The sequence below is a fragment of the Stegodyphus dumicola genome, chromosome 5, assembly GCF_044657685.1.
Source record: "Stegodyphus dumicola isolate Sdum_Otavi_A_Nest chromosome 5, ASM4465768v1".
NCBI lineage: Eukaryota > Metazoa > Arthropoda > Arachnida > Araneae > Eresidae > Stegodyphus > Stegodyphus dumicola.
The window spans coordinates 161,097,832-161,112,065 of record NC_140772.1 but is presented as its reverse complement, the minus strand read 5'-3'; the positions used below and the strand labels follow the sequence as shown (position 1 = coordinate 161,112,065).

General features: G+C 31.9%; 1 protein-coding gene across 6 annotated transcripts in view; it reads left to right on the top strand.

Annotated features, from left to right (window-relative positions):
• The window catches only part of fal (SAM and HD domain containing deoxynucleoside triphosphate triphosphohydrolase falten), a 68,027-nt gene that overhangs the window by 41,298 nt on the left and 12,495 nt on the right, over positions 1 to 14,234 (top strand). For 3 of the 6 annotated variants that reach the window (XM_035368880.2, XM_035368878.2, XM_035368879.2), the window contains 2 exons: positions 2,287 to 2,533; positions 9,899 to 10,021. In XM_035368880.2, the coding sequence (XP_035224771.1) occupies positions 2,287 to 2,533; positions 9,899 to 10,021 (370 nt within the window). The remainder of the gene's footprint in view (positions 1 to 2,286; positions 2,534 to 9,898; positions 10,022 to 14,234) is intronic. The other 3 variants (XR_004759578.2, XR_015041315.1, XM_035368881.2) reach the window with 3 other exon arrangements.

The following is a 14,234-nucleotide window of genomic DNA, read 5'->3' as shown; positions in this document are numbered from 1 at the left end:
TAAAATGTGGTGGAAGGCAAACCGATGAAGGTTTGTGGTAAACTGTAGTACTGAAGTTGGATGTGTGTACCAGAATGTCGAAAAACGGAAGAGAATTGCAAGTCTCAAGTTCAAAAGTGAACTGAAAAGCAGGATATAATGCGGATTTTTGTTGTTTGACTTCTGAATTAGTATTTATTCGGCGTCTTATTGTGTCTTACATTATATATAGTTCAGTTAGAATCTTGCTTTATGAAGCAAATTTGAGTAAATATGGCTTTCTCTTTCTTCCCATGCAATGCAGTAACCTCCTTGTTTCTCATGGCTTTGCACAAAAATGTCCTGGTTACTCTAATTTTAAAATTGACAGCTAAAATTTTGACGAATCTAGCTAGTGTAATTTCATCGATTCAGTTTTTAGTTAATAGAGAGGGAGAACTGCATTTATTAAATTGTTTAGTTTGATTAAATCTGAAACATAAATATTTTACATTTTGAGAAGTGGTAAATCATTGCTTTTAAACTGAGTTTGTTCATCAAAAATTCATTAAATTCGCATAAAATTTGAAATAAATAAATTAAAAAAATCTGGGCTTCAAGCTGCACATGTTCGGGCGGAGGACTGCGTGTGTTCAAAATTTTACAGCTCTAGGTATCACCATTTTTTCACATTGCAAGGAACATACTCTTACGGATTTGGTATTTAAATACCTTGTGTTAGTTGAATTGTAAATTAAATGGTTTTATTTCCCTCGCAGTGCAGCGCGTGACGAATATTAAAAGAAAGCTAAGCCGAAAATTGAAAATACAAGAGCGCGCGCATGTAACATTTAATAAATATCTCTTTTTGTTTCGAGAAAGTACTAGAAATTTTTCGCGTGTGATTTTAAAATCTTATAAAAAGGAGGAAAACCTCTCAATTCAGTTAGTCAGTTACTTAGTTTGTTGTTGTTTAGAAAACTGCTCTTGTTGATTGTGGTGAATTCGCGGATTAGCTTTTTTTTCTTCGGCTGTTTTGAATTAAGTTCTCTTGAACATTTGAGTAGTTAAAAGATAACTACAGTCAAAAGTCTTTAATCCGGACTCGTCGGGTCTTCAGCGATTCCGGATTATCGATTTTTCCGGATTATAGATCATCAGTTTAAATCTGGTAAGATGGCATGCAGAAATTATAAAACTAAAAATATGAAACCGTAATTTATAAAATAATGAGCAATTATGATCTAAAGGGTATCCAAATTTACCAAAAAAGAAGCCTAATATTTATTTGTTTACTTTATTAAACATTTCTTTTAACGCGCGGATGCGTAAAGCATACCTTACTCATAGCCGAAATTAGAAAATTGCAACCAGAAAACTATGTGATTTGTATTCGCGATATTTATAATGACGAGGAATTTGATTTAAATCATATCAAAGACGGAGTACATCGAAATTAAATACTACATTTAGTAAGGAATTATAAGCCGACTAAAATAAAAACATCTGCCGTGAAGATAACGATAGTGTTGACAGATCAACTTCCAGTTCATTGCGCGCCGCGACGTGCCCCCCCCCCGCGCAGAGCAGCGTGAAATTGATAAACAGATTTCGGAACGGTTAGATAAACAAAGGATATGCTTTTATTCATTTTTTGTAGCAATTCGTTTTTTGTTTGATGGACATCGAAACATACTTTCGTTTTCTAGATCCTTTGAGAGCTCCAGCATCGGAAATTCTATTTGACATAATCGAAAGTTCAAGCTTACTTTTAGAAAATTGCTCTTACAGTCTGCAAAAAATAATAAGCCGGATCCAATTCGAAGATTAAGGAACAACGCAATCATCACCATTAACTGAAATAGATAATTAGATAATTTTAGCTTATACCGTCCGTCATACATTAAACGCGCACGCGAAAACGTATTCTGCACTTGCGCAGATGCATATGCGCAGTCGTAAATGTCTTGCGCACACGAGTAAAACGCCTATGCGCATGCGTCAATGCGGCGCATGCGCAGAAAGATTTTAGCTTTGAGGTCCGGATTATAGATCATTCCGGATTACGGGTGTCCGAATTAACGACTTTTGACTGTACTATGAGATATTGTAATACTGCACGAATATTTTAGGAAATTTAAGCATATTTGTTGTGATAATAATAAATTTTTGTTCATTTTTCATCGGACTTGTGCATTCATTTCATAACGAACCCATACGCACGCAACAATACATAGATTCCTCATTATTTAATTACAGGGATTACCAAATTCTGAATGTCAGTTTCTATCTTCTTCTCTGTAATTTAAGCTTGATTTTTCTTTACAGTGAGGTTCTTTTTCTATGGGAATGGAGCATGGCTGCTGCGTTTAGTCGTGGTGAGCAGCTGAAAAATGCACTGAAGCAGTTTTCTTTGTTAACAGATAGTTTTGTACACAACTGTATAAAGCACAGTACAAAGCCTGAATTACGTAAAGCTGCTGGCCTCATTACTGCAGTTGAAAGGCGATCTTGTAAAAACAGTGGATTTTATAGGCATGTTGGCTTGAAAATACTCTCCCACCATTACGAAGAAGTATAAATTTAAATTGTTTAAAAATTTAGTTATTCATTTTATAAATTATTGTTTAATCTTTCATGACATTTAAAAATAATTCATTATATCTTTGAGAAATCATCTACATTTTTGACGGTCTGTTGTTTTGACCCACTTAATAACTAAAATTAATATATTTAATATGCTTTATTATATTCTTTATGTTTAAGATACCATAATTTCTGGAAGAAAGGCTGCAACAGCGTAAACGCTGCACTCGAGAAAAATGGCGGGAAAAAAATTTAAATTATACAGAAACGCCGCATCAGCGTAAATGCCGCAATAGATTAAATTGCACGTGACATCGTCGTGGGCCGCATAGATGCAAAATCTCAACCTAAGACCTGATATATGACATAACAGTTAAGAAAAATGCATGAAATGAAACCATAATTCAAAAATAAATTAAAGGTAAGAAATGTGGAAAATATATTTACCTTCACGTATATACTTATAATTACCCACTGAAGAAGTCCATATTTGTAATACTCAGACTATATTATAAAAAATGCTGCAACAACAAAATATTAAATTTGGATGACAAAAGGAAATTTTAAATTTTACTTACAAAAGGAATTACAGCAAACTGTACATCATATGAAGCCATCAAAACCTGATTCTTCACTATCTGAATTAAAAAGATTTAGTAATTTCAGCTTCTTTGAACCCTGCTATTATTGATGATGTTTTTTTTACCGATTTCCACGCATTTCCTACCCACTTTGCAACTTCTTTATAAGATGTTCTACGCATTTTACCGCTTTTGGTATACGTATGCAATCCTTCACTCATCCAACACTCCCACCGCTTTCGGATTTCAGCTTTTAAGGATTTATTACCTGACAAATCTAACGGTTGTAAGATTTTTGTCAAACCACCAGGAATTATTGCTTTGGTCGTAGACAATTTTTGACATCTGGTTTTCGCTGACTCAAGCAAATGAGCACGCATGGAATCCATTATCAATAACCCTTTTGGTTGGAAAAAAGATCCTATACGACACTGCCAAACTTTTTGTAGCCACTCATGCATGATTGTTTCGCACATCCAGCCATTCTCGTTTGCACAAATAATTATGTCATTAGGAAAATCTCCCTTTGGAATAGTCTTTCATTTAAAAATGATCAATTGCATTAACTTGTTACCGTTTGCGGCACAAGCTAACACACATGTAAATGATGTTTTTTCATGCCCCCTCGTAAGCACAGATACAGTTTTTGCACCAGTTTCATCAACAGTTCTGTTTGCAGGAGAGTCGAAAGCTAACGGCATTTCATCCATATTTATTATCTGTGACTGAAGAAGTTTTTTTTCTCAATAATATCTGTCACATACTTTAGAAAAGATGCCTTATTATCCTGCCAGTCCATTGGTAATTGTTGCCTGACTGTTGTTCTAGTATGCACAGAAATATTTTTTTTTCATAAATCTGCTACACCTTCTTTGAAATCATTTTTATGTTCATTCGTTTTGCTATAAATTTAGCTTGTAAGCGAATTTTTACATTTGAAATTGCCATTCTCTTTCCTCGTTGCTCCTTTATCCAGTTTGCAAGGTCGTCCTCTATATTCGGCCACCTTACAGTGCCACTTCTTTTGGCTCGTTTCTGTTGTGGCATATTTTTAAGTTCTTTTTCAGTTTTCCAACGTTGACTTCAAATCATCTCTCGCCCACTTCAAACTCTCAAGCTGCTGCTCGATTTCCAATTTGTTGAGCACGTGAAATTACATTAAGCTTAAAACCAGCAGTATAGCTTCTCTGTCGTTTAGGTGCCATTTTCAAAAATTTTCCGCTTCCTTCTTACTTAAAAACTATCCAACAAGTACTTGTACCCAAACTGATGGGATCTGTATCTGGCAGAATGCCAAGAAAAATCCATTCATGCTGAAAGGGAAATACGCCAGAGTTCGTTATTGCGAGGCAGGTGGACTCATGTCCGCCTTTGAAAAAAATTGCAGATAAGGCAGGGGTGGGGAGAGGATGGGTCCTGGAAGATTCATCGAATGGCAGAGGAGAGAGACTATTCAAACTGATGAGAATTTTGATTTGAAAGGGGGAAGAATGTTATTGTTCTGAGATCTCGTTTAGGGTGAATAAGGCATGTAGGTCCGTTCAGGAAAAAGAATGTAAACAAAATAACGTTTTCGCAAAAAGCAACTGAGTGGTCTTTTGTGTGGAAACAGCACCAGTCTATGCACAATGACAAGGCCATCCAAACTATGTACAATGACCATCATAGGAAATATTTTATTTTTAGTGCACCTAAACGCCACATGGGTAGAAACGCCGCACCCGCTGAAAATTTAAGTTTTAAACATGTAAACGCCGCGTCGTTTCTTCCGGAAATTACGGTAATTTTTTTTAAATCCATGAATTATTATTTTGCTTTCACCTATACATTTCATAGTGACACATAAAGCAATTTCTTTGTACTCTCTGTCTCTCTCTTTTTTTTTCTTTTCTTGTGTGTGTGTGTGTAAATATAAAATATGTTTAATATGAAAATTCTGTATCCGCATTTATTGTGTATGTTTTAACCCGGGAAGACGCGCGTGAGGTGTTTTGGCATCTCACGCTCAAAAAAATTCGCTGGCAATCTCCTCCTATAATCCGAAATGCTTAGGTCCATCAGAAGCTGCCTTCAAGGTCTTGTTCTATACGTCTTGAGAGGAAACAGCAAATTCTGAGCATTGATTATTGTTTAAATAATAGTTTGGGGTGTGCCGACACCCCACGCGTGCTTTCGTGTTACTATTTTTCAGTGTGAGCCATGGCGTGTGCAAGCTGCTCTGTTCGGTCTTTTCCTGATTTGATGTATGATCAAGAAATGAAAAGACTTCAAAAATTATTAGAAGGGGTTTCGTCAGATGAAGATTCTATAGAAGAAGAATTAGAAGATTCAGATAATGAAGATATATTTAGTGATCATGAGTCTGAATCAGAAGAAGAGTGCAACTCTTCAGAAGACATTTCTTTTGATCAAACTATTTTATAGGAAAGGATAAAAATTAGCTCCAATAAGAGATTTATTTCAAAATTTTGTCAAGAATGGACAGAAATTATATCATGTAGGGAAATACGTGACTTTGAACGAAAAGCTAGAACCTTTTCGAGGACGATGCTCCTTTTGGCAGTATATACCTAAGAAACCTGCAAGATATGGTATAAAGATATTTGATATGGTTGATTCTAGAACCTTCTATGCTTTCAACATGGAAATTTACGCATGTCAGCAGCCACATGGGCAGTACAAGAAAGTCATCGGTTCTAGTGAAATAGCAAACCGCATCCTAGCTACATTATACAAATCTGGAAGAAACTGTAATACAGACATTTGGTATACCAGTTATGAATTGGCCAATTTCTTACAGAAAATGATTTGATGAACCACAAAAAAAGAAAAAAAAATTAAAATACAGGAGATGTTACATGTAGTCAAGAGAAAAAGACAGAAAATCAAAAACTATATGCAGGAAGTGTAAAAAAACATATGTCAAGAGCATTGTGAAATGGCTTCATGTATATATATTGCAAAATATCAAATGCTTTTTGGGCCTGATTGATTTTAATATTAATTATATAACTCGTTGTTCATGTAATAATTCTGCATAATTTGGATTATAATTGCATTCACAAATAAAAAACAAACACTTCTCATAGAAATCAATGATTCCTAGACATTTGAAAAAAAAAAAAAAAAAATTATATATTTGTTAATTTTAAAATTAGCATTATTTTAAATAATAAATGCTGCAATTAATATAGAATGCATTTTTTACTGAATTGTAATAATATGTTTAATTTGTACGTCATTTAATTGCTTGCGCGTCCTCCCAGGTTAACAATTCCTAAACATTAATTAATTAAAGAATGCTAATATATAAGAACTGGTAACTTGCATGCAAATTACGAACTGGTAACTTGCATGCAAATTACGAACTGGTAACTGCATGCAAATTTTAAAAGCAGTCAAAAAATTGTTAAACTTTTTTTCATGTGAATGCCAAGAAAAATCTTCTGTTTATTGTAAAACAGAAAACTAGATACTCCAAAATGGATTATACTTTATACTATTATATTATTCTAGTTATATTTATATACATTTGGTTTTATATACATTTATATACATTAGTATAACTAGAATAGCATAAAATTACTTATTTTTAGTTATTTTTATGTTTTTGGTTTCAGAAAAATGAATGCTATTTTTTGTTGCTATAAACTTAATAATAATGTTGGAGTGCTTTTTTGTTTTTCAATATCTTCTCTAACCATATAAATACTACATGAAAACAGTTTACCTATTACAAAGAAGTTAGCGACATATGAATTATTTCCTTGAGATATAGTTCGCAGAATTAAATGATTTGTAAAATAAACATTTGTTTGTTGTGGACCGATAGTCCTTCCCTCCCCCCAAAGAGTAAAATTACAAAGCAAAAGAGGAAGGAGGAAAGAATTTTTACTGCATGAAAAGTTTTGTTGGAATTGCACTATCCATTTAAAAAATGAAAGTTTAAATTTATATTTGCCATTATACCTATTATAACATCTTTTGATGATTGCATATCTATGTGTTAGATTGACAGTATCATAAAATTAATTAAATGCTTTTTAATTTTTTAATAATTGTAACTGTTTCTTATGAACCTCTATTAATAATTGCATACCCATGTGCTAACTCGGGTTCCCATCGGTGTTGTTACTGACCCTCTGGGGGTGGGGGGTTCGCTGAAATTTTAAAGAGTCAGTGATGATCTAATTCATAATTAGTCATTTATAGATAGATATAAAGCTGTGTCCATACAAAGCCAAATCTTATTCAGAACCCATAGAAATGCTAAGATTTGGAATTTAAATCATTCGGGAGAACATTAGTAAATTTTACTCTTCTTACCCAGTGGAAGCAGGCTTTAGTCAAATCAATAATTGACTATGGGAAACAAGAAACTGATTGAAAATTTTTGAGAGAGGTGATTTAAAAATTATATTCAGCAATTTTATGTCAAATATTAAAAAAATTCGATCAGTACATCTAGCGAAGCCATCACATTCATTAAAATCTAACTTTTATACAATTAAAATAAGTGATTTTTTATATATATTCTGTTTAAAATAATGATAATATGCTATTTTTTTACTTCTTTGTATGAAATAAAAAGAAGTATTGTAATCGCGAAAAGTTTCAGGCAGCATATTTCAACGAAAATATCCCATTTTGACCTCTTTCAAATGCAATTTAACGATGTATTTCCGTGATATCTGTATGTAAGGACAGAATAAAACACTCTTTTCCTCCAAAAAAATTATAAAACTGCTTTAAAATGAATTCTGAAGAGAATTTTTCCTGGTGTCTGTACGAATGTATGTACGTACGTACGTATCTCGCATAACTCAAAAACGAGTAGCCTCAGAACGTTGAAATTTTGTATATAGGACTGCTATAACATGTAGATGTGTACCTCATATTTTGGTTGCAATCGGCCACACCAAATGTATATAAATATATTTATATGTATATCCACTATGTTACCCGGCTCAGTGATCTCAGTTGCTTTACTCTTATATGTTTGTAAATTGTACAGTTTTTGCTTTAAAAATGATTGAATTATGTTGTTCTTATCTTCCGGTTAAGGTTTTTATGCCTTTTGTAAATCTGTATGCAATATTTTTAGAATTATCAACAATTTTAAAATTGTTTAAGTGCCACTAAGCGTAATAATGTTTTTGATGGTGGCCATTGCTCTTGTTTACATTCGAAACAGCAGGATAGCGGATTTGTTGCCAATCTTGAGGAACTTAGCTTCGCAACAGCAAAGATAACACCTTCATTTATTATTTAAATCACGCTTAATCCTTTCTGGAATTTTTTCGAGGAAATAAGCGTTTAAGATTTACTTCGTAATTTTTAATACAGATATTTTGAGTTTTTATGTATTTTTGCATTGTCACGAAGTGAAAACTGAATTAATTGAATGAGAAATACTCAATCGTCTGTGAAAAACTGTTTCTTTTTTGTTTTGTTTGCTTAATTTCTTTTATTCATCATTCTAGCTTTATTATAGTATTTGAATAGAACATGTGGCAACGATTAGATAATTCTTTAAATGATATAAATTTTGTGCATTCTGAGTTATAATATGAACAAAATATAAAGTAAACCTAGTGGCAGAGTGTTGCTATGGTAAACAAAGTGAATTTTAAAGAATGCATTTATTCTATTGTGGTTTATGCGCTGTCGGTGAAGTAGGTTTAATTCAATCTAATAAGTTTAAATGAAATGCAAGAAAAAATGCATATAATTTAATATTCTGTACAAGGAAGTCGTGGTGTACACATCAGATTTTTTTATCAAAAAACATTGATAAACAATTTTTTATTCAAAACACTTTTCTCGTGTTCTTAGTTTAATTGTTATCTAAGTGGTTTATGTACAGTTATTTGTATTATGGTTATGTTGTATACCATGTAATATATATGTAGGAGTTCGATGAACAAACCCATCCTCTTAAGGGGTTGGCAATCCCTGCTCTAGGCGATTGATATCGTAGTAGTAGTTAATTATGCCTTTTTTGTATTAAATAACTTGTTTACCATCAAAATTGCAACATTATGAAAAAAATAAAATTTTTCTGTTTTTTAATGTCTTACAAAAAAGGATGAAATTATCTGGTTGTTTGGTTGCACAAAACATGCAGAAATCAATATTATTATGGACAGCAATAACTTCTTTTGTTCTTAGAGAAGCTAGGTATTAGCTTGAAACTCTCCAGCTGATGAAGTTTCAGTTCTTTCCCAGAGTTTGTTTAATAGTGGAGGGTACTCATTGTAACATCACTTGTGCAACCGTGAATCATGTATGATTTGTTGGTAAAGGATTTGGTGAATGAGTTAGTGCTGTAATGAAAACATACTGTTTTTCAAAGAAATGTTGAATACTGCTTACAAAGCTATAAATCTGTGCTCGCCTTTTTTTTTTTTTTTTTTTCGCTGTGTACATTTTGGCTTTTCTGTATTCGAATTCAAACCTCAAATATCATCTAGAATGAGACAGATTTAAATTTAGTGTGAATATAAAGAATGGGTAAACTTTATTTCCGTATGAAGAGCCCCACTATCTTTTCTCTTTAACACTGCTTTTGGGCGGTATTACTTGTGCATGCATATTTGTTGCATTGCTAATCATTTTCATGTCCCACTTTAACATATATGCAAATTTCAGGTCTGTTTTATGTTTCGTTCCTTCATTATAGTTCTAATGACAGTTCAGTGTAGTTTATATTATGCAATATATTATGTGAGAAAGAAGCATCTCAACTAATGAAATCATTTTCTTTATTCCAGTCAGAAATTTTAAGTAACCTATGCCAGTTCCTGCCACTTGGAAATAAAATGGTGTTAAATTTTTATGGAGACTTGACTCAAGGGAACTCTGATGAAGTCACAGCTGATGATATTTGCGTGTGTGTAAGTTTTCTAAAAGCTTTTTTTCAGTTCATTATATATCTAAAGTTAAAAATATTCTTACATATATATAAAGCTTTTAAAAATGTTAACACATAACTAAGTTTTCTGATAAAAGGATTAATGTGTATTCAGTTTTTTTTTAAACTTCCGGAAAATATGTATTACTGTATTTAGAATGCTTGAAAATTTATTTCGTCTGTACCAAACAAGTACTGGGGATAAATATTCAGTTTATGCAGAGGTGATTGTGCTTTAGATATAGCTGGAATTCTGAATTTTTTGCTTTTCCTGAAATTTAGATATACTGTATCCAAAAATTCTTATGATTATCATTATGGTATTTAATCATTATTATCATTAGGATATGCAGTTTCGAACACGCAATTACCATTAGAGAAGTCAAACAACAAGAATCAGTGTAATATTTGTAAATTTTTTGGATCTAGTTTTGATGGTTTAAACTACAGAACCATCTTCATCAGCTGCCTAAGTGCAAATGAACAAAATATCATTGTCTTATTCATTTGCACTTAAGCTATATTTATCTCATTCATTTGCACTTAGGCTATATTTATCTTATTCATTTACACTTAGATAGCTGAGGAAGATGGTTCTGTAATTAAACCATTGAAACTAGTCCTGCAAAATTTGCAAATACTACACTGATTCTTGTTGTTTGACTTCTCCAATAATCATTATTCACATGTTATTTTAACCTATATACTTACCATGTTTGAAATCGTATGTACACGGTGCAAAAAAGAAAAAATGGACAATTCTGTATCTCCCATTCTACTGGGCTGATTGAAAAAATTCTAATTGCGTTTTTCATGTCTCAAAAACACGATTTAGGCTATATATTAGATTTATATATAGCATTGTTCTAACATAGGTATTTTGACACAAAATCGTACTTTTTCTGAAATAACATAGCAATTTTTTTTTTTATGTTTCAATTCTATGACTCAAATTATGCCTAGATATTAAATTTTGTAAACTTTGGTGCGAAATTTACTGAGAAATTAAAAAAAAAAAATTATCTTGGTGCAAACTGGAAAAATTGCACCAAGATAAATTCACATGGCGAACTTCTTAATATATGGCAACCAATTTTCTTTCCCTTCCGTTATGCCAGAATGGGGGGGGGAAAGGGCACCTCATTCCTACCTTTTTACATTGTGCATGGGTGGGAAAAAAGTCACATCGTTACTACTTTCAAATAATTTTAGCAAAGTGTTTAATTCACATTTGATGTTTTATCGCTTTCAACAAATATGCCAAATTTCAAAATGTGCCAATATATAAATTCATGTCTATCTTCGGAAATTTTGAATAAATCTAATTTTTTGCAGGTATGTTTAGAAATACGTCTACTTTAAGATGATGGTAAAAATTTTATAGATTATAATTCAAAAAAAATGTTTTTAATTAAAAAAATTATAAAAATACAAATTTTAAAAATAAATCATAAAAAAAGTGGGTGAATTTTATTTGGTATGAACCTGAATTTTGAAATGTGAAAGGGAGAATCAAATAAGTTTAATAAAAAAAGAGGTTAATAAATACACCAAACTCAACCTTTAGGAGGTAAAATTTTGAGAGCTAATTTTTTAAAACCTACTCTTGCGATTTTTACAAATCTTTGTAGTTTGGCGTAATTTGAGTCATAGAATTGAAACATGGGAAAAAAATTGGTATGTTATTTCAGAAAAAGTCCGATTTTTGTGTCAAAATACCTATACTAGAACAATGCTATGTATAAATCTAATACGTATCCTAAGTCGTGCTTTCAAGACATGAAAAACGCAAGTTGAATTTCGTAAATGAGCACAGTAGAACGGGAGATACAGAACTGTCCCACTTTTTTTTTTTTTTTTTTTTTTTTTTGTGTGTGTATGTGTGTGTGTGTGCAGTGTACCATGTCATCAATTTATGTGGACATGATAATTTGTATTAGTATAAAAAGTTTTAGGAATTTTAGAAAACTTAATCCATTAGAAAAATAATTTAAAGTTATTTTGAAAGAGGCATGTATGGAATGGGCTGATTATATGAAAAAGTAATCAATCTTCTTAAAATTCAATAGAGTGAATCCTTTTTTGCACTTTGCTTTGATGAAATTAGCAGACAATTTGTGAGTTGTCATTTCAGGAGACCAAAAATGTTACTGTTACTCAGAGTAATCAAAAATTGTCAAACAGACAGTTATTTGTCCTGTACAGGAGGGGAAAACTGATATTGTAAATTTTGGGCTGAATTATTCAAGCTGAAAGAAGACGGAAGACAAAAATACCCAGTATTGCAATTTTAAATTTGTTTTAGCTTTCCTTTTTTTTTTTAACCAAATGTTGAAAGTGCATTTAATTGCATAGATGAGAATATGACAGAATGTGAACCATCCTTGAATATTGACAGCCTGGTTTCTATGAAGACTGAAATGCATTACAAAGTCCGAGATCTGGAATTATTGGGACTTGAGAAATTTCCAGATTTTAGATCATCAGTTTAAATCTAGTAAAATAACATATAGACATGGTAACACAGGGGTTCACATACTGTTTAGATCAGATACTAAAATGCTAATCCCCTCCCAAACCACTCGAGGGCCAAAAGTATGATCCTAGCCAACATCAGTATGTCAGTTCATTATCATTGGCCACAGTGCCACTACATAGCCAGAAGGACTTTGAAATTGACATGCTGTGAATCTCAGCTATAAGAAGAAAAACTGAATTTAGAGTGCACCTACTTCTGTTATTGAGTATTATATTCTTCATTTCTAGACTTTGTAAGAGGGGAATTTTTCATCTTATTTTAATTTTATTTATATGTTTACTTACTGGGTTGGTGGTATGGAGGTCTGGATATTAGATCATTCTGTATATTGGGCATCTGGATTTCAAACTTTATACTGTATTATTTATTCTCATTAAATAAAAAAGCGTGGAAATTAGATGAGAAAAATCCCTCTCAAGGCTGTGAAAAGCTAGATAGCATGCCTAAATTTTTTTCATTCCATGAACCATTCTTTTTTTATTAGCAGTTTTTTATTTGCACTTGTTCTTAATAATTAACTGAAAAGTTCCATCATTAAAATGGCTTGCTAATCATACTGAACTTTCAAGAAAAATATATCACAATTCTTCGCGTAATTTAAATCCTTCCTCTTTCTTCCGAGAAAGCAAGGGAAATTTACCAATTATTTTAAGCAAAGTTGAGAAACTAAAAATTTATAAAAGTAACTAGTAAAATGTAAATTAACTGTACTGTATTTTTATAATTCTAGACTAAGTGAACAGACTGTATAGAAGAGAATACAACTTTATTAATGGTAATTAAGTACTACAGTACAAAGTCTTTAATCCGGACTCGTCGTGACTTCGGCGATTCCGGATTAGGCGTTTTTCTTAATTATAGATCATCAATTTAAATCTGGTAAGATGGCATGCAGAAATTATAAAATTAAAAATATGAAACTGTATTTTATGAAATAAAGAGCAATTATGATCTAAAAAGTATCAAAATTTACAAAAAAAAAAAAAAAAAAAAAGCTTAATATTTATTTGTTTACTTTATTAAACATTTCTTTTAATGTAAGTTGTTTAAGTTGCTTCGTTTTGTGTGCTAATACTTTCTCTTTAATTCTATAAACAGACATAATTTCTTGTTCAGTTACAAAGTTCTGCTGTTTAAGTCCTGTAATTGCTGTACCGAGAATGCCGACTAACTTGTCAATCAAAATTTTTTCATTTTCACTAACCTCTTTGTCACTTTCTTCATGCCTTTATCCATTTTTTGCAGCAATTCAACTTTTTGTTTGATAAACATCGAAACATGCTTTCACTTTGTAGATCGTTTGGCAGCTCCAGAATCGGAAACTCTTTTTGACATAATCGAAAGTTCAAGCTTACTTTTTATAGAATTGCTCTAACAGTCTGCAAAAAATAATAAGCCGGATCCAATTAGAAGATTAAGGAACAGCGCAATCTGCAACATTAACTGAAATAGATAATTCTAGCCTAGCTTGTGCCGTCCATTATACATTAAACGCGCATGCGTAAACGTGATGCAAAAACAAAGTTCAAAGTTATAAAAACATGTAGCAGAAATAGCAATAGACCAAGGACCAAGGCATTTGGATTACGGAGTACCTTTGCAATTAATTGCAATTACCTCCACATCATCGTTCAGATAAATGAATTAAATAAGAGAG